General features: G+C 42.2%; 1 protein-coding gene and 1 long non-coding RNA gene across 5 annotated transcripts in view; one reads left to right on the top strand and one right to left on the bottom strand.

Moving 5' to 3' along the window:
• The window catches only part of SYNJ1 (synaptojanin 1), a 176,652-nt gene extending 167,983 nt beyond the window's left edge, over nucleotides 1-8,669 (top strand). For all 4 annotated transcript variants that reach the window (XM_030202152.1, XM_030202153.1, XM_030202151.1 and 1 more), the window contains one exon: nucleotides 6,004-8,669. In XM_030202152.1, coding sequence (XP_030058012.1) covers nucleotides 6,004-6,858 — 855 coding nt within the window. In that variant the 3' untranslated portion in view covers nucleotides 6,859-8,669. The remainder of the gene's footprint in view (nucleotides 1-6,003) is intronic.
• LOC115469471 lies at nucleotides 7,472-17,211 on the bottom strand. Its single transcript, XR_003942014.1, has 3 exons — nucleotides 17,198-17,211; nucleotides 10,863-10,871; nucleotides 7,472-9,059 (listed from the first exon to the last, which is right to left on the bottom strand). It is a non-coding gene; the product is annotated as an uncharacterized LOC115469471 (long non-coding RNA).
• Between the last annotated feature and the right edge of the window lie 4,040 nt (nucleotides 17,212-21,251).

The following is a 21,251-nucleotide window of genomic DNA, read 5'->3' as shown; positions in this document are numbered from 1 at the left end:
AAATCTTTAGCATACACAAAGAGGCTGCATACAAACACTACCTGGATCAGATTAATAGAGTACTTTGCTCATTTTGTATACGTTAATTTGACAAAATGCTACCATATCTACATACAATAATCTTATTTTAATCTCTTACTATACAAATTAAGCACTGCTATTTTATGTTATTAAAGTACATATTTGCAAGAATCATCATGTCTTAAATTTATACCAACTCTCAAGAATAAATTTACGTTACTATTATTTTCATGTGAATTTGCCTCGTGTGTGTGCTAAGAAATTCTTCTTTCTAATTATATCATGTGCCCAAGAACAAGTAGGGAAGTGATTAATTGTGTGTTTACATGACACCCTAGTCAAGTGCACCTTATAATAATTTATAACACATGACTGTGGTTTAAATAAGGTGAGAGAGAAAATCAATTTAATGAAAGCTGCTTTGAAACGGTGGATTTTGATTGGTTGCCTGGTCTCTTGGATATCTTGAAGCAGTTTTTTTGGAGTGGGGGGAGGAGTTGGTGCTAGTACAGAGAGAGCACAGAAGTAAGCAGAGACTGATGGGAGTGTAGAACAACCTGCGGTGTGTGGTTAGAAGAGCAGTGGCTAAGCAGAGAGGAAAAGTAGACAGAACAAGTATTGTAAAATTAAATTTGTGATTGGCTCCAAAGTTTGATAGCTAGCCAGCAAGTAGGAGAGACATGGGAGTGTCAAAGTTGGAAGACCATGGGACCAGTGTTCAAAGCCTAATGCCAGACTAGCACACATGTGTGCAGGATGTTGAGGGCTGTAACGTGGGTATTAACATACATGCCAAAGATGGCCACAAATTGTATTGAAATGTATTTAAATGGATGCAGATGAGACCAGTTAGCATTCCTTCTCGATGCCCAAACGAAGGCTTTATAGTGCGCAGAAGCAAATGCTAGCCTTAACGCTGAAAACTTAATGCCAATTCAGGAGTGGCATTGAAGGTTTTCAGGAGGAGATTTCTTGTCAATTTAGCACTTTAAACTGTGGGTTTTGCCATTTTTGCAAGGGGAAAGAAGCCCGTGCAAAACATGTGAGTTCAATTACACATCAGCACTGCTTGTCCTACACTAAATATGAGCCTTTCAAAAATTTCAGTTCAAACAATTTTTGAAAGGCTCATATTTATAGGCACAGAATAGCATGGGTGTGTGCTTGCACTTCGTTTTTTTGTCTAGACAGGCATACAAAAGCCTAATTTTGTGTGCATATGCCAAGTATTTTTCTCCCCCTACTTTCTGTTTACTAGCATGAATTAAGATTGCGTATCATTTGCATAGAAATTTCTTCTGAGCATTGCTTTGCTATGATTCTGCGTTCATCCTGCATTATGGGCTTTTACGTTATGCACCTTTTGAGCATCTGCCTCCGAGTGAGCTGTTAAGGACCTGGAGGGCGCAAAGAGGGAGGGTCAAACTAGCTTTGTTATGTTTCTCTGAGGACCCACAGGAGAAGGGTGATGATAAGGGAAGTCATTCGATGGAGCTCAGATCAACAAGCGCTACCCAGCTTTCTTCCAGAATCTTTTTGAAAGCAGTCTACTGTACATTAATGCGTCTTCTTACTAACAATTATTGCATGGGACCAGCTCAGTCTAGTTTTTATCACAGAGCCCCAAGCTTGTGTGAAAACATTTTATTCATCACATTTTGTGGTCTCTTCTTTTGTGGTTCCTTGTATGTGTAAGTGTTCCTCATTATCCTTTTATTTCTTGTAGTTTTTTTTTTTTCTTCGCACAATGGCTCACCAGGCCCCGTTAGGCCTCAGGCACCTGGTTGAGGACCCCTTTTCCACCATTGAGTTTGCCTCGTTATTTTTCCTTACATATCCCAGAAACCTCCCAGTGGTTTTAAGAAGAGCTTCAGATGTAACAGGACCATTTCCCTCATAGATACTCATAACTTATGTTTGCAGTGTCTGGGGTCTGATCCTAATCCCGCTTGTAAATTCTCTTTGTATATTTCAAGGAGAGGTATTAAGAGTGGAAAGAAGCAGCCCAAATGGATTTTTGGTGTTGAGAAAGCCAGCCCATCAACTTCAGTATCAAAGGCATCAGTCTCTGGCACTGGGAGCTGCATCAGACATTAAGGACACATCAACATCAAGAGGGTGTTCACCTTCCTCGATATCAAGCATCAATGAGCCACCAGGATTGGGTATCCTCCTATCCCTTCCTGAGGGCTAAGGAGGATTTGTCGTCATCCTTGACGCCAAGAAATTGTGATGCCATGTATCGAACAGAGACCAAGAAGCATCAACATCAATCTCCCTTGAGGCACAGCAAGTAGATTACTGAGGCATCAGGGTCACTGATGTCCTCGAAGCACCCCCAACATGAAGGGCTGCTCACCCTCCCAGGAACCAAATGGGGCACACCAGTCTCTGTTGAGCTGAGACCAGGTTGCCTGTACTACCCTGGTATCTTCAAAGGATGTGACCAGCCAGGCTGAGCCCCAGCCTTCATCGATGGTAGCCCTTGAGGAGCGGCTCAAGGCCATGCACCAGGAAAAGATAGAGTGCATATTTGCTCAGCATGAAGCTATGGCTTCCAAGACATCGATGCTGGCAATTTGCATTCCAGCCCATTGAGAAGGACTATGCACCACCTGCAGGGAGCACGTCAACACTGAGGCCTCGATGGGGCATCTTAACTGAAGTGCATTGAACTGATGTCTGTCTTGGCTGGGGGGGGGGGCTCCTTGGGGCACAAGGGGTTCTTGGTACCTCGATGCCCCCAACCCAGGCCTGACCCATGGTGTGATGCAGACAGAGACTTAGACATCTCCAAGGAAGTTATTCTTTTAAGTCTGATTCAGATCACTCATGGGTGTTGGAAGAGGCACCAGAAGTCTTCTCGGAGGAGGGGGTCCCTTCTCTCAAACCCCTCCCCTCAACATGAAAGGTGAAAGTCACCTCTAAAGGAGCTTTCATTTTTTGACTTCATGCAGGAGATGGCTAAATCTGTCTCATTTTATTTGGAGACTTAAGGATGAGCCGAGGGCAAGATGTTGGACCTCCTTCAGTTTGACCCCCTCCCCCCAGGAAGTTGTGAAAGTGCCCGTGCACAGGATCCTTTAGCTTCTACAGATGAAGCAGAAGCAGTGGAGACCCCCCTTCCCCCTTTACAGTAAGTCATTAAGAAGGTGGACTCTAATACATAGAGTCCGGTAGGCTCTGGGATTCAAGAAGCGTCAGTTGAATCCTCTCTTGAGCTCCAAGACTCACTCTTCAGTGCCCCTGGGCAGGAAGGCTCAAACCTTGGAGTCTTTTGGGAAAACGTTTTACCACAACACTATTCTATTAATGAGCATGTACTTGTGGAACATTGTACACAGTGTGGCGGAGTTTGTGGAGATGTTTCCTTGGGAGAAGGCCAAAACACTCTGTCGACTGGTAGCAGGAGAGTGGGAAGTACATGGTCCAGGCAATCTATGATTCCTTCTATACAGTGACTAGGGCCTCCATTGTGGGTATTGGGTTATGCAGACTTGCCTGGCTGTCTGCCTCAGACCTGGAACCAGTGGTTCAGAAGAAGTTGGTGGATGTTCCATGCTGGGGAAATGATCTTTTTGGTGACCAGATGGAAGAGGTTGTGGACCTCATCAAAAAACATTTTGAGACCATCAATTCACTATCCCATCCTGCTGCTTAGCCTCCACATCCAGGAGGTGTTTTAGCAGAGGGCAGTAAAGGACTTACTACTCCCAAAGGCATAGGTTCCCTCTCCCCTCTTGGTGCCCCCATGATAACCAAGGCTCTAGTTCCTGTCCATGGCAGTAATGGGCCCAGAAGTCCTGGCCAGCTTCCCAGTCAAAGCAAGGGACGAGCTTTGGACTGGCTCCAGGAGACAGCATAGCTGCAATTCCTGTTTCTATCCCAGATGACCTTATGGTTGGAGCATGGCTGAAATTTCTTTTCAAGAAAGATGGCCCCTTGTAACTTCAGACTGGTGGGTTCTCAAAGTAGTCTGGACAAGGCTACTCATTCTAATTGGAAAGATTCCCTCCAAATTGTCTACCAAGAGCATCAAAATTAAGCTCTCAGCACCAGGAATTGCTTACAAAGGAACTATTCCCTTTTACAGGCCAAAGCGGTCAAACCCATTCCACCAAGGGAAAAAGGGAGGGGATTTTATTCCAAGTATTTCCTAGCCACCAAGAAGGCAAGGGGATTTTTTCCTATCCTGGACCTAAGGGCCCTAAACAATTATCTGACCAAACAAAGTTCAGGATGATTTCCCTGAGCACACTACTCCCTATACTCACATACAAATATATGCCAGTAACAAGTACTACTACTACTACTACTTAAGATTCTGAGTAGGGAAACACCTCTACCAGTATCTCATTCTCCCATTTGGCTGTGTGTCAGCATCCAGAGTTTGCACAAAATATCTAGCAGTAGTCGCAGCATCACTACCCAGACTTTGGGGGTACTACTACTACTACTTAACATTTCTAGAGCGCTACTAGGGTTACGCAGCACTGTACAATTTAACAAAGAGAGACAGTCCCTGCTCAAAGAGCTTACAATCTAATAGACAAGTGAACGGTCGGTCCGATAGGGGCAGTCAAATTGGGGCAGTCTGGATTCACCGAACGGTAAGGGTTAGGTGCCGAATGCAGCATTGAAGAGGTGGGCTTTAAGCAAAGACTTGAAGACGGGCAGGGAGGGGGTTTGGCGTAAGGGTTCAGGAAGGTTGTTCCAAGCATAGGGTGAGGCCCATTTGCTTCTGTTCCAGGCTATCTGCAAAAAAAAAAAAAAAAAAAAACGTTTCTTTAATTGTTTCTGTATTGAGCCTTGCTTGTTGTAGACCTTTCCCCCTTTTTATTTTAGAACAGCCTGGTAGCTAGGGATTTCCATCAGTAAAACAATGTTATTATCCTGCTTGTCTTTGGAGAAAGTGAAGTTACCTGTAGCAACTGCTCTCCAGGGACAGCAAAATGAATATTACTACCCCACCCAAATCCCTTTAGTGTTAAATTTTATCAGCTGTTGTACTAGGCTGAACTGGTTCTGCGCATTGGCAGCGGCTGGGAAGATGTGTGCATGTGCAGTAGTAATTTCACTAAGTGTAATGCAGAGAGCTTTTAGGATGGACTACTACTTCTAATCACTTCTGTAGCGCCACTAGACATACGCAGCTCTCTACCCATTGTATGCAGGTACTGTCCTATAGGGCTCACAATCTACGTGTTTTTTTTTTGGGGGGGGGGTTGTTTTGTTTTTTTGTAACTGGAGCAATGGAAGGTTAAGTAACTTTTCCAAGGTCACAAGGAGCTGCAGTGGGAATTGAACTCAGGTTACCAGAATCAAAGCCCATTGCACTAGCCATTAGGCTACTCCTCCGCTAGGATGGATGGAGCAGCACATGCTAGAGGAAATGGACAGACTTTACAAATATTTAGTGACTGAGTTTAGACATATGTAGGGAAAGGAGAAGGGCTGATACCAGCAAAGGTTTTGGCTGAAGATGAGGAGGAGGTAGATGTGGAATCAATGGTGAGATGTCTAGCAAAAGGAGCATTAAATTCTTCCTGGAGAAGAACAGAATTTGGGTTTTAGTAGCTCAGGAAAGGAACTGGGAATGCATCCAAGATATTTTGGGTGAAAGGCAGGAAGAAAGAGAAGCTGAAATAGAAAAGGAAGGAGATACAGATAGAACTGGCAAATGAGATTTACTTGCAGCCAGGCTAGAAATCAGTAAAGTGAGTGAGACAGAAGAGGGCAGATGACCAAGGAGAGAATCTTAAGAAACCTCAGCAGGTAAGGAAGAGGGATCAGGCATCAACTTGTTCCGAATCAGAGTGAGAACAATTATGCGGGCTGCATTTTCAGAGTCACGGTAAGGTTTCTTAGTCTGAGCAACTTTCTAGTAATTGAAAATGCACAAAGGTAGCCATGGCCAGTTTTATATTCCTTGTATCTAAAAAGAAAGTGAAATGTAACCATTAATGATCTTTTTTTTTCCAGGTTAGAGCAAATGGAGTTAATGGCATTAAAGCTGAATCACAATTCTACAGTGACCCTTTTTTAGACCTGTCAGTAGATCTGCTTCCCATGTCAAAAAATCAGACACCATTTCATGTGTCACCTGGTGCAGCTTTGAATCAAATGGACTCGGTAGGTTTTCCTGCTGTAACACACAACAATGTGAATCCGATAAGTAATGTAAGTTACACATCAGCAATGTCTCCTATCCCAGCTCATAGCAGTTCCCAGGAAAATATGCGCATCTCTCCCAACCCATTCATTGATGCAGTGAACACTGGAATGAACTGTACCAATCCTTTTACTGGAAGAACTCAAACTGTAAATCCATTTATGACACCAGAACTGCCAGTAGCTGCACAACTATCAACAAAAGGATTGGTGACATGTAATGTTTTAGATGATACAAGTCATTCAGATCCCAGTAAGAATATATCTGTATTTTCTCTGGATCAATCCAAGGAAAGAGGTTCATTGCCAAGCACATTTTCAACAGGTGAAAATACAAAACCAAAAGGATGGGTAACTTTTGATGAAGATGATTTCAACCTGAAATTGACTGTCTCTCCCAATGATCTGCCTGAAGTCAACAGAGTGAGCTCCGCAAAAGCTTTTCCACACCAAATGGACATGGAACAAAATATATTTACTGACTCTGACTTTGCATTCAGTAGGAACTGGGATAGGAATTCTACTTCCTCCCAAACACTGCCTTCAAGAAGGCCACCTGCTCCTCCCATACCATCCAGATCAGTAAGTGGCACAATGTCCCTTACTCGCCCTTCCACCTTACTTGTGCCTAATATTTCATCAATGCAAGAATATGCCGACAGATAAAATTCCTAAATTACAAGGTTTGTTCAAGTAACACTTCAAAAGGATAGTTGGGCATTGAAAAATATTGTGTGCAATAATTTCATTGTTTGGTCCACTGATCCCTCTCTTTATTCATAAAAACAATTTATATATTTACAAAATACTGAAAAAAATATATATGTAGGTGAAATGAGTCTGACAATTTCCAAGATTATTTTTAGATCCTCAAAGTATATTTAATGAGAATAAAGATCTCATTAAATACAGATAATGTCAGGACCTGATACAATTACATATTTGCAAATTGTTCTCACATGACATGAAAATGTAAAGAAAATAGTTGAAGTCTTTTACCTATTAGAACCTCCTGCTGCTCCTCAGTGGTTTGAACTCATGCTTACCAAAGAAAGTAAAAGAGGTGGCGGAAAAGTGTAAGACTTAAGAACTATAATTCAGGTATATAATTGCATTATTTATAAAGTTAAAGAAAACAGACTCATGATATGAGCCACTAGTAAACATTTATCCCCTAATTCTTGAGACAGATTCAGTATAGAAGGCAGTCAGTGGTGATCTCAAAACCATCACAGGATGTAATTCAATTCCACTAAGTTTGTGTGTGTGTGTGTTTTGGTTTTTTTTTAATTTCTCAAAACCCATGCTTAATACATGCTGTGTAGCACTTTATTTTTGAATACTGTTTACAGTGTTGCTGTGTTGTGGTTTTGTTTTGTTTTGTTTTTTTACTCTTGCTTTGAGAAGCAAAATCTTACAGTAAAGCTGATGGGATCAGTGAATTTGGGTCAGTTTTCCCTTTCTACTTGGTACCCTTCTCTTCCAAGATTGGTTTTCTTTTTAACTCTGCAACATTAAACTTGGATGAGTGGAGGACTTGTACTGACACCAGAAACAAACATTAGCTGTGAAAGATTGCTAGGCTCCTCAGTGTCCACCTCTCCTGGGTCTTGCTCCTTCACTGTATGTGCTGTGGTCTCAGAAGCTGAGCCCTCGCCATTCCTGCTGCAGGCTTGAGCTTAAAATTAGCCTATGTGCAATGCTATATGTGTAGAACTATTCCACTTCTCTGCTTTTCAAAATCTTAAAATATTATGCCTCTGCTCTCCTAACTTGTTGAGCAAAGGCTTCAGTTCTCATCTTTATAGTATGGCCATCCAGAAAGAACAGGGCATGCCCAGTCTCATTTGAGATGTATTCTGTTACATCTAGCAACATTTCTGTCTTGCTAAAATTCTAAAACTTAAATGTTTAATGTTGAGCACTTTACTGAAAGGACTATTTGAAACCTGTCCCCAAAATAACTTAAAGATATGCCTTCTAATGAAAGCCAACCTCTTTCAATAATGTGTTAGCAAAGAAAGAGCATGAAAAAAGGTGTGGTAAAACTGTATTCTTGGTGTTACAATATATTTTACAGTATCAATTTAATAATTTATTAAATATATTAGCTGTGTACAGTTTTCCCACATTCAGGAATAGTATAGTCATACAATTTTCTAAAACTCTATGCATTGCCAACAGTTCATAAACTTTCTACATTCCCCCTCCTGATAGGGTGAGTCTGATGGCTAACTCAAGATTATTTGTGAGTTGAATATTTCACATCTTACTGTACGTAATGAAATGTGCTGTAGCAGGCTTACTATTTATATTCTGTCAGTTCAAAGCAGATCACAACGTATTTACCTTTTCAAACATCCATGCATAATACTGCACACACAACTTCATTGATTATACAGGTAGCAGTAACTTACGATAAATACACAATTATAAAACATTCATGCCTAATCTGTTGTGTCACTGATGCAAAAGAGCAAAAAGATGAAATAGCTTGATTTTGTTATTAGTGCCTTTCAGCCCAACAGAATTCCAATTCCAACTTTTACAATTCAGCACATCAAAGGGTAAAAGAGACAATGGAGCACATACAATGAATGACAAAAGGAGTGTAGGACTGTCCAGGATGGCATTTCTAGCACTTGGATTTATCATAAATCTTTTATACAATAGCACATGACAAGTGCAAAACCTGTTTTTGCCTGGAGATATGATTCTAGTGTGGCTCCTACTGTGCTTTTATTTATTTTCTTATGCATTTTATAAAAGCAGCGTTATTGTGATTGCTTCAGTGAGCTTTAACTGGTTAAAACCTGTGGTTACTGTTATGTAGCTTGCATACAGTTTGAATATCTGCACTATCTTTTCTGTTTTGGTTGATTTGGTGCATACCGCAGTTCTGTGATCAGTGTATTGTTGAATATTTCTTCTGATGATAAAACTACTGTCTTTAAATGTCATTAATATGCAGCACCTCAACAATGTTTACAGGATTGCTGAGCTTTCAAGATTCAAAAACTGAATGAAATTATCAACAACTAAAACAGGAAATCCAAAGTATATGCTATATATAGCTATTCTGTGTATTAATGAGAAATAGCCACCACTAGAAACTGTATAGGTAGGTACTAAACTTTTAAAAAAGAAAGATGGATCTGATCACATGTTAGAACTACAGTGCTTATACAGTATATATTTCTCACAGTATATACTTCATGGAAATCCAGTATTAAAACTCCAGTAACCTGCACCTAGTCTGTGAAAAATATGCTGTAATAATGAAATAAATTTAACTAGCTTCAAATAACTGATTTATTTATTTCATGATATGTTTGAATGAAGAAGCCAATAAGGGCTGTATTTTTAAGATACTAGAGACGGTCTGTTTCTGCTGCTAAATAGCTCCAGAAATGTCTTGATTTCATGCTGGTTTTTCTATAAATTATTTAAAATAAGTACAAGCTAACAGATCATTCCTACTGTGTTGACAGAATATCCCCGCTAGAACTGAAGAGAAACAGAAATGTAAGTTACTTCTGAACCCAGCACACTTTATTCCTAACTGACCACTGCATTTTCTATCCCTTTATTGCTTTCCCGCTTGGAAGGCCCTGATGGCACTGACCGGGCGCACGGGCTTCTGCTCTATGAGAGCAATCTGTGTGTGTTCCCCTTTTGTCAGACACTGGTATACTGAAGACAGAGGGTCCACAGCCTTAGAGATGGATGAGTAAAACCTCCACATAACAGGTTCTTTTTTTTCATGGAAGAATGCCTAAAGTACTTACCAGTTGATGTTACTGACTTACCCTGGTAAAACTGATAAATACTTTTAAATGTTTAATATGATCAATGACAGCAGAGAATAGCGGATGATGGATCTCAGGTTCCAGAGATAGTTTTGAATTAAAAATTTTATTGATAAAAGACTCGACACAATACTGTGTTTTAGCCAAAAGGCCTCAGATTATGAAAAAAAAAATCAAAAGTGGACTTCAGAAATCCAATTGTGGAGTGCTTCCGAGTTATTCTGGTAAAAAGTGGTCTTGAAAAAGACTTTTGGGTGGTAAACTATGTATACCTTCTAATCCAGTGGTAAATAGTGTTGAAAACAAGTTGCTATATATGCTACAGACCCTCCTGCTCTGGATAACCCAAAAAGACAAACTCCTGGCACAAAAAACTCCTGTTCCTACATTTGGTCCTTTATATGGCACAATAAACCAGCTAGGATTGAACGGCCACGATTGGTATTGCCACGGGGGCAAGGAGGTTTGGTTCTTCCTGACCTCCGCTTTTATAATGTGACGGCCCACATTTAGATGGATACATGATACTATTGCGTCCCATCAGCATTATTCCCCGACGGGCCTTCTTGACAGCTACAATACACCAATTCCTTCCTGGCCTATTTCCATGGCTTGGGAACTAGAGCTTCTCCTGTGGCATTTTTGCCATGTAAGGAGATGGTGGAGACTCAGGGAATCCAGGAGGGTAGATGTGTACCCATTCTTACCAGTATGCAGCAACCCACAATTTCCCCTGTGCCTGGGTCTATTTGTGTTCCATCTGCTACAAGACATCTTAGAAATAGGTGGTGGGCAGATGCCTACTTTTCAACAGCTTTGCCTCCTACACGCTACTTCCCTTATTAACAAATCTGACACTACCTTAGCAAACTACTGACTGACACCACAGCTAAGCAAAACAAATTATGTTACTGGTACAAAGTCATAAGAGAACATGGGGCAGAGACGTACTTACAAGGGATAGCTCACTCATGGTCACAGGACCTACAGCCACCTATGACGGTGACAGACTTAGACGCAATTCCGGGGCTTTTTGGCCAAGGTTAGATATGCTGCTGTACAGGAGTTCTGGATTCTCCATAGATCATATCTGTTGAGGATGTGAGGTGCCCAATTGGCTTTATGGTCCACAGACGCTTGTTTATGATGTCACATAGATGTTACACACCTTTCTAGATTGCCCCGGGCTCAAAATACAGAACTCTTTCGTGTGGAGGAGTGGCCTAGTGGTTAGGGTGGTGGACTTTGGTCCTGGGGAACTGAGGAACTGAGTTTGATTCCCACTTCAGGCACAGGCAGCTCCTTGTGACTCTGGGCAAGTCACGTAACCCTCCATTGCCCCATGTAAGCCGCATTGAGCCTGCCATGAGTGGGAAAGCGCGGGGTACAAATGTAACAATAAATAAAACAATAAAAAAAACTCCGTTTTTGAGATACTGTGCAAATCCCTGCAGATCAGTTGGAATGGGATCATAGAGCCTTACTCCTCTCAAAGATTCAGATTAAATTTTTAACATTAACTGTCCTTCTGGTTAAGAAACTGATTCTGCAGTTCTGGTCATCCCCAGAGGATCCTCCTTATTGTAACTGTATCATGCCCATGAGAGAAAGGGCTTCTTATGAACTCCTTACTTATACCAAACACCGCTCACCAGAATGGTGTGAATATGTATTACTATGGAATAGATTTCTGTCCTTGTGGCCCAGAGGTGAATGCCACATAGAGAGTCATGCTTGGGAGCACTCTTTAACTTCCTCGGTTTCTCCTAATAGATTGTTATTCAGTTGTACTCGATCTCTAATATTGTGTTGGGGAGGGGAGGTTGTCCTTCAGGAGGGTTATAAATGAGGGGGAGTTTTTTCATTTTGTACACATATTTTGTTTTTGTTTCATGTCAGCTGTTGATCTTCATTGTTTTGTATATGACTTCCATAAGCCACTTACTAAAAACTTAATTTTAAAAAAAAGGAGATAGAGTAGCTTTTAAACTAGAAACTGGGGGAAGGCTGACAGTCGCTCAGAAGTGTATGGTTCGGAACAAGGTATCTTTAAAAGATATCACCAAAACAGGGAAGATAGGGCATCCCAATAGCGAGGTTGCAGTAGAGACAATAGTAGACCGGGGAGGCTTATTTTCAAAGCACATAGACTTACAAAGTTACATGGAGGGGCATTTTCAAAACAAACGTCTAAGTTGGAATTTGGATGTCTTTGTAGAACGTCCAAATTTGGAGGCGGGGAAAAAGTCATTTTCGGAAAAAAGACAGACGGCCATCTTTGTGTTCGAAAATACCTTGGACGTCCTTGGATTTGGACGTCTTTGATTTTCAGCCATTTTCGAAGACGTCCAAGTCTAAAATGTCCAAATTCAAGCAATTTGGATGTGGGAGGAGCCAGCATTTTTAGTACACTGGTCCCCCTGACATGTCAGGACAGCAATCGGAAACCCTAGGGGGCACTGCAGTGGACTTCATAAACTGCTGCCAGGTACAAAGCTCCCTTACCTTCTCTGTTGAGCCCCCCAAAACCCACTACCCCCAACTGTACACCACTACCATAGCCCTTATGGGGGAATGGGACACCTATATGTGGGTACAGAGGGTTTCTGGTGGGTTTTGGAGGGCTTGCTGTTTCCTCCACAAATGGCCTGGGTCCACCTGTCTGAAGTGCACTGCACCTACTTCTAAACTACTCCAGGGACCTGTATGCGCTGTCATGGACCTGAGTATGACATCTGAGGCTGGCAAGTAATATTTTTAATCATGTTTTTTGAGGGTGGGAGGGGGGGTTAGTGACCACTGGGGGAGTAACGAGAGGTCATCCCCAATTCCCTCCAGTGGTCATCTGGTCATTTTGGGCACCTTTTTGTGCCTTATTCATAATAAAAACAGGGCTGGGTGAAAACGTCCAAGTTTTAGTCCTGGACATCTTTGTTTTTTAAGAAAACAAAGGGGCAGACGATCTGCAAACTCCAAAGTGGAAACTGTACAAAGCAGATCGTTGATAAACTGAGATGTATTTTATTAATGTAACAAAATTAAAATATGTATACAGAAACTCATATACATATACATATTATAGCCCGACACAGGCCGTGTTTCGCCCAACTGGGCTGCTTCAGGGGCTATATAGTGGTATTCCACCATCAAACCAGAGATATTGCTGGAGAAACAGGTATATTATCTATATTCTGAAAAAAACAGCTCGTCTGGAAATGCAGAAACAATTGGTTATAAACCTGAGGTCAAATGAACAGCCTCTTCCAAACGCGCCGAAAAAACTCGAATAGACTAAAATTTCTGCAGGATACAAAACTCATCTTGGAATCCTTATGGATAGAAATTCCATGTGTTAAAGGGGAAAAGATAGTGATAAGAATGTACTACCGTCCACCTGGCCAGGATGAAATGTTATCAGAAATTAAGGAGGCTAGCAAACTAGAACAAAATAATAATGGGGTTAGTACATAAGTAGTGCCATACTGGGACAGACAAAGGTCCATCAAGCCCAGCATCCTGTTTTCAACAGTGGCCAATCCAGGTCAGAAGTACGTGGCAAGATCCCAAAAAAGTACAAAATATTTTATGCTGCTTATCCCAGAAATAAACAGTGGATTTTCCCTAAGTCCATTTTAATAATGGTCTATGGACTTTTCCTTTAGGAAGCCGTCCAAACCTTTTTAAAACCTTGCTAAACTAACCACCTTTACCAATGAATTCCAGAGTTGAATTACACATTGAGTGAAGAAACATTTTCTCTGATTCATTTTAAATTTACTACTTTGTGGCTTCGTTGTATGCCCCCAAACCCTAGTATTTTTGGAAAGAGTAAGCAGACATTTCACATCTACCTGTTCCACTCCACTCATTATTTTATAGACCTCTATCATATCTCCCCTCAGTCGTCTTTTCTCCAAGCTGAAGAGCCCTAGCTGATTTAGCCTTTTTTTTTTTTTTGTTACATTTGTACCCCGCGCTTTCCCACTCATGGCAGGCTCAATGCGTTGGGCAATGGAGGGTTGAGTGACTTGCCCAGCGTCACAAGGAGCTGCCTGTGCCGGGAATCGAACTCAGTTCCCCAGGACCAAAGTCCACCACCCTAACCACTAGGCCACTCCTCCACATAGGGAAGTCGTCCCATCCCCTTTATCATTTTCATCGCCCTTTTCTGCACCTTTTTTAATTCCACTGTATCTTTTTTTGAGATGCGGTGACCAGAATTGAACACAATATTCACGGTGCGGTCGCACCATGGAGCAATACAAAAGCATTATAATGTCCTCATTTTTGTTTTCCATTCCTTTCCTAATAATACCTAACGTTCTATTTGCTTTCTTTGCTGCTGCAGCACACTGAGCAAAAGGTTTCAACATATCATCAGCGACGACAACTAGATCCCTTTCGTGATCGATGACTCCTAACGTGGAGCCTTGCATTACGTAGCTATAATTTGGGTTCCTCTTTCCCACATGCATTAATTTGCAGTTGTTCACGTTAAACATCATCTGCCATTTAGACGCCCAGTCTCGTAAGGTCCTCTTGTAATTCTTCACAATCTTCTTGCAATTTAACAACTTTGAATAACTGCATCGTCAGCAAATTTAATTACCTCACTGGTTACTCCCATCTCTAGGTCATTTATAAATATCTTAAAAAGCAGCGGTTCCAGCACAGACCCCTGGAGAACCCCATTAACTACCCTTCTCCATTGAGAATACTGACCATTTAACTCTACTCTCTGTTTTCTATCTTTTAACCAGTTTTTAATCCACAATAGGACACTACCTCCTATCCCATGACTTTCCACTTTCCTCTGGAGTCTTTCATGAGGTACTTTGTCAAACGCCTTTTGAAAATCCAGATAATCAGCCGGCTCACCTTTATCCACGTTTGTTCACCCCTTCAAAGAAATGTAATAGATTGATGAGGCAAGATTTCCCTTCACTAAATCTATGTTGGCTTTGTCTCATTAATCCATGCACCCACTGTCTTCCGAGTTGCCCAACCCCATGCCTCCCTCCCTCTCTTTGGCCTCCGAGTGCAAGCAGGATGTGTGCGGCTGTCCCTCCCCTTTGTAAGTGCCGGCTGTTCTTTAAAACTTTTTACCTCCTGGTCCGCCAGCAACAGTGAAGTTGAGCAGACATGGCATGGCGCTTCACACTGCCTTCGCTTCTGTTTCAGCTGTGCCTCTGGTCCCGCCCTCATTTCCTGTTTGCGGAAGAGCGGAACCAGAGGCACAGCTGAAACAGACGCGAAAGCGAAGGCAGTCTGAAGCGCCATTCCTTGCCTGCTCGACTGCTCGGCGGACCACGAGGTAAAAAGTTTTAAACAACGGCCGGCACTTACAAAGGGGAGGGGCAGCCGCACATGTCCTGCTTCCACTCGGAGGCCAAAGAGCGGGAGGGAGGCACGGGGTTGGGCAACTCGGATGACAGTGGGTGCATGCAACTCAGAGGACACGGGATGAGAAGGGGGGAGGGGGTCCTGGAACTCCACCGGAAGGGGAGGGGTGGGTCCTGGAACTCAAGAGGACGGGGGTCCTGGAACTTGAAGGGGAGGGGAGCCTGGAACTCGGAGGAGAGGGAGGGAGGGAGGCAGGTGGGGGGGGGGGGGGGTTGAACTCGGAGGGAGGGAGGCAGGTAGGGGGCCCTGGAACCTTCGTTTCCTTTCTGTTGGAAATGGGCCTCTTTTACTAGTGTAGATATAAATATCAGGAAATCAAATTTGAATATCACTAAAATAGCTTAAAAATGATTGTAGCTGGTAGAAACAGCAGTTATAAAATCTGTATTGTGTGCTAATCTTTCTACATTGTTCTATACAAATACAGATGTCCAAATTTCAGTGAGGACATCCTGTTCCCTGATTTGGTTCATCTTAAATGTTGTTGTAATCTGCAATGGGAAGCCTTGTGTTATAAAGATGGAATAGACTACAAATAAATGGAAGAAAAATTAAACTCTCCTTTCATTGGGGCACATGGAATCACATCTTCACCTCATCTGTAATGTAGAAGTTTACATTTTAGATACACAAATGGATTATTCTGTTTTTAGGCATGTTTCAGGGACAAGTGGTTTTATAAGTCAAAATAAAAATATTTTGTTTCATGCAGCTCTCTTTTTTAAAACATAATTAAATTGGATATAAGCTCCTAATGCAGTACATTGGTATGCTTATATTTTTTTCTTGTGATGAGTTATAATTGAAACTCTTTTCTCTTCTAAGTATATCTAGTCAATAATAAAAGGAGCTCAGTGTGGACACTCTCCTGCTTATAATCGAACGAGAAAAACGCCCAAGTTCCGACCTAAATCGGGAGATGGACGTTTATCTCACAAAAATGAATAACACGGTATAATCGAAAGCCAAACTTGGACGTTTTCAACTGCACTCCATCGCGGAAGCGTACAAAGTTGACGGGGGCGTGTTGGAGGCGTGGTGAAGGCGGGACTGGGGCATGGTTATCACCCGAACAGAGATGGGTGCCTTTCGTCGATAATGGAAAAAAAGGATGCGTTTGTAGCTAGAATTTAGGGCACTTTTCCTGGACCCTGTTTTTTCACGAATAAGGCCCCAAAAAGTGCCCTAAATGACCAGATTACCACCAGAGGGAATCGGGGATGACCTCCCCTGACTCCCCCAGTGGTCACTAACCCCCTCCCACCACAAAAAATGATGTTTCACAACTTTTTATTTTCACCCTCAAATGTCATACCCACCTCCCTGGCAGCAGTATGCAGGTCCCTGGAGCAGTTGTTAGGGGGTGCAGTGGACTTCAGGCAGGTGGACCCAGGCCCATCCCCCCCTACCTGTTACAATTGTGCTGCTTAATGCTTAGTCGTCCAATCCCCCCAAACCCACTGTACCCACATGTAGGTGCCCCCCTTCACCCCTTAGGGCTATAGTAATGGTGTAGACTTGTGGACGGTGGGATTTGGGGGGCTCAACACCCAAGGGAAGGGTGCTATGCACCTGGGAGCTCTTTTACCTTTTTTTTTGTTTTTGTAAAAGTGCCCCCTAGGGTGCCCGGTTGGTGTCCTGGCATGTGAGGGGGACCAGTGCACTACGAATCCTGGCCCCTCCCACGAACAAATGCCTTGGATTTATTCGTTTTTGAGCTGGGCGCTTTCATTTTCCATTATCACTGAAAAACAAAAACGCCCAGCTCACAAATTGTCGAATAAAACATGGACGTCTATTTTTTTTCAAAAATACGGTTCGGTCCGCCCCTTCACGGACCCGTTCTCGGAGATAAACGCCCATGGAGATAGATGTTTTCGTTCGATTATGCCCCTCCATCTACCCTAAAAAGGTTGTTTTCTGGCTGTACATGAGGAATTGTGATATTGAATAAATAAGTGCATGTTTGTGTCCCTAATCATGTATCCAAAGGTTATTGGGGTTCTTTCACTAAGGTGCGCTGAAAAATGGCTTGCAGTAGTGTAGGTGTGGGTTTTGGACTTGTGCCAATCCATTTTTCAGCACACCTGTAAAAAAGGTGTGTAATCCTGGCCCTTAACCCTGGGGAGGGGAAAACACTTCAGCCCTAGAGGCTGGAATAAGAGTAGGGTTACCATATTTTGTCCCCCCAAAAGGAGGACATGCCCCGCCCCCACCACACCCCCTGTCCCCCTGTCACATTTTCCCCTCCCCTTACCTTACTACTGCCCTGGTGGTCTAGTGACCTCTTCGGGGCAGGAAAGAGCCCCCTCTTTCCTGCCCGGAGCGCTGCCCTGCATGCATTCTTCCTGTTGCTGATCCTCGGCACCGAGTCAAAATGCCTGCCGAGAGTTGAAGTCTCGCGAGGTCACTTCAACTCGCGGTGGCCATTTTGAATCGGCTCCGAGGATCAGCAACAGGAAGGATGCATGCAGGGCAGCGCTCAGGGCAGGAAAGAGGGGGCTCTTCCCTGTCCCGATGGTGGAAGAGGTCACTAGACCACCAGGGCACTGGTTAATAAGGGGAGGGGAGGCTAGCAATCTGCCCGTTTGTCCGGATTTCTGGACAAACCGGCAGGCTCAACTATAGGACAAGCCCACCCACCAGCCTGCCCCTTTGTCCAGAAATCCGGACAAACAGGCACATTGGCAAAACCCGTCCAGTTACCCGGACATGCCCTCATAAAGAGGATATGTCCGGGTAAATCCGGACCTATGGTAACCCTAAATAAGATAGACAATCAGACTTAGGTATAGGTGCAACCAGTATAAATCTTTATTGGTATCTCACTAAGCCAATACAAAATAATTGTTCTCGCTGGAGCAGGTTGTCAAACAGGAATGCCATGCGCAAAGACTGAATAACAAAAACTGCTCAGTAAAAACTCTCAGTTTTTGTATATATACTGTTATAAGTTTCATTTCTCCTAAATCATGTGATTTCTCCTAAACTAACATGATCATATATAGATTTTCCTTCCATTACACAATATAGTAATATACAAAAATGGCAATTTCCTCCATTCTGCCATCCTCTCCTGCTTCCATTTACATGCACACGTAGTGGCTATTGGCTAATCCCTTATCAGTAAAGCGTGTTCCCAGCATGCCAAAACCACCTAGCAAACTAGTATGAAACACCTAGTGTCCTTCCTCTCTGCACCCATATTTCTATTGGAACATCACGGACTTTGCAGGGTCCTCAGTCTCTCATCACCATCAAGGTTATATCCATGTGTGTATGCCATATATGGGCTGCATAGCCTCCGTTCCTACTGAGTTTACTACTACTACTTAACATTTCTAAAGCGCTACTAGGGTTACGTAGCGCTGTACAGTTTAACATAAGAGGACAGTCCCTGCTCAAAGAGCTTACAATCTAAAGGACAAATGTACAGTCAGTCAAGTAGGGGCAGTCAAATTGGGGCAGTCGAGATTTCCTGAAAGGTATAAAAGTTAGGTGCCGAAAGCAACATTGAAGAGGTGGGCTTTGAGCAAGGATTTGAAGATGGGTAGGGAGGGGGCTTGACATAAGGGCTCAGGAAGCTTATTTTGCACTGTGCTTACATGCAGCTGCAGGGAGAAAGTAAAATTATGCTGATAACAGCAAAACTAGGAAATCTGAGGGCTAGCAGGGCCATGTTACAGGCCTAGTATAGGAAGGAATATACAAAGGCCTTTTTAAAATTTTTGCCAAAAATGGATGTGCAACAAAATGAAAATTGCTGTGTGTCCATTTTGGGTCTGAGACCTTATCGCCAGCCATTGACCTAGCAGTAAAGTCTCAGCAGTAACCAGGCGGTAATGACCTACTCATGCCAAATGCCACTTGGCGCACGTAGCTGATGCGCACCAGAAAATAAATATTTTTTTTGATGTGCGTAGTGGATACTCTCCAAAAATGAAATTACCGCAAGGGCCATGCGGTAGCTCCATTTTGGTCTGTGTTGGGTGCACGTAGACGCAGCTTAGTAAAAGGGCCCCATATAATCCTTTCACGATAGCCAATTAATTGTTTAATGTATTAGTGAGAACATAACCACAGAGGCATGGCATGGTCATATTTTCAATATGGTAATACTAGGACCCAGCTAAGGAACAGGTTATTTTGAGTTAGTCTTCACTGGATCAAACTTTCTTTCATTGTGCCATCACCATCCAGCCCGATAGGCGGTGTCTTAAAAAGGGGAGGCTAAAGGATTTATTTTTGTCTCACATTATCCCAAGCAAACTTGGTTTCAATGTGGCTTACATTTGAAAATACAGTGAGACAGAACAATATAATTCAGTTATACCATGGGAGCAAGTACATGGATGGATATGTCTGAAACATTTAACAAAGATGAGATTACCATGTATACACAGCTGGGCATGTAAAAGTCTGTTCTTTAGTGATGCCGCATGTTCAGAAATCATAGTCATAAGTATAGACAGTTATTCAAATATTATCACATGCATACACCAGAACAGGCATCCATACACACATTGCAAAAGTAACCAACAACTTCTACAGAGTACATCCAAAGTATTTTTATTTTCTCATTTCCATCTTCAAAAATGCCAGACAGCAGATGTACAGATCAGCAGGACTCAAAGCAGTCCAACATAAGTATAAAAAAAAAAAAAAAAAAAAACACTTTATACCTAATTATTCAAACACCCTTAGGATTCACCTTTGAAATTAAAACAAAGTTTACAGCAAATATCCTTAATATGTGATACTTGGTTTCAATAATGAAACAGTGATGGGATAGCAAGCAGCCTGAGCCAACAGATTTATTTTCCATTGAATATAATTAACTTTGTATTTATTTAACACATTTATACCCCACATTTTCCCACCAATAGTAGGCTCAATGTGGCTTACAAAACAGTAGGGCAAACTACATTTCAATTAAATAACATAATGCAATATAGTTCAGTAAAATAACAATGTAATAAAAAAATAGTAAACATAGATATCGTAAAGAACAACAGAGATAATAAGAGTGAATAAAAAAAAGGTAAGGGTCCATGGAATTTGCTGTAACAGGAAGAGGTAAATTAAGTTGAGTCATGAAGGTAAGCTTTCTTAAACAGGGTGGTCTTCAGTAATTTCCTGAAATTTAGGTGTATGAACTTGGCTGCTAATACTGTACTGAAATGCAAAATGTTGGCCACATTTAGACTGCCTCTGAATAGAACTTCTGCATGAAGGAAGCCCCCACCTCATTCAATACATATCTGTGAAATAGTAGTAATTTAAAAAAAAAGTACATTTTTATATTATACCACTGCATTCCACAAAACAAAAAGGCGCAAGTTCCCACATGCCATCTTTAATAGTAAGTCTGATTGTTAAGTCAATAACATGATGTCTGTTTTGGTGGCCCTTTATTAGGTGAAAACATCTCTGCACGAATACAGGGAATCCCTATAGCCAGCTTCTCCAAATGACAAATAAGTACTCTAACCGATTAAACCAACACCTCCTCTGTGTACATCCGTCTGCTGTACAAGCCAGCATGTCTGAAAATATAAGTGAGATTAAATAATGATACTACCAGCAATAGAGGACAACAACGAGGATGCAACAGCTCAAACTTTGCTTGATTTATTTTGAGTGTACTAGATGACGACTGCGCGCGAGGAATGGGAAACGGCGACCAACCAAACGGCTTGAAGTTTTTGACGTCATCCCGTCTTCTTCAACCTCGTTGGCCATAAGCGTTCTAAATTTCCATCTTGCTTTTCTGGCTGTCTCGCTGTAATTCCAAGCCTCATTCTGGGTCTCCAATAGCATCCCTCTTTGCATTCTGAGCTTTACCTT

This window comes from Microcaecilia unicolor, chromosome 4, assembly GCF_901765095.1.
Source record: "Microcaecilia unicolor chromosome 4, aMicUni1.1, whole genome shotgun sequence".
Classification (NCBI taxonomy): domain Eukaryota; kingdom Metazoa; phylum Chordata; class Amphibia; order Gymnophiona; family Siphonopidae; genus Microcaecilia; species Microcaecilia unicolor.
Note: the sequence above shows the minus strand (reverse complement) of the source record. Positions and strands in the feature narration are given on the sequence as shown.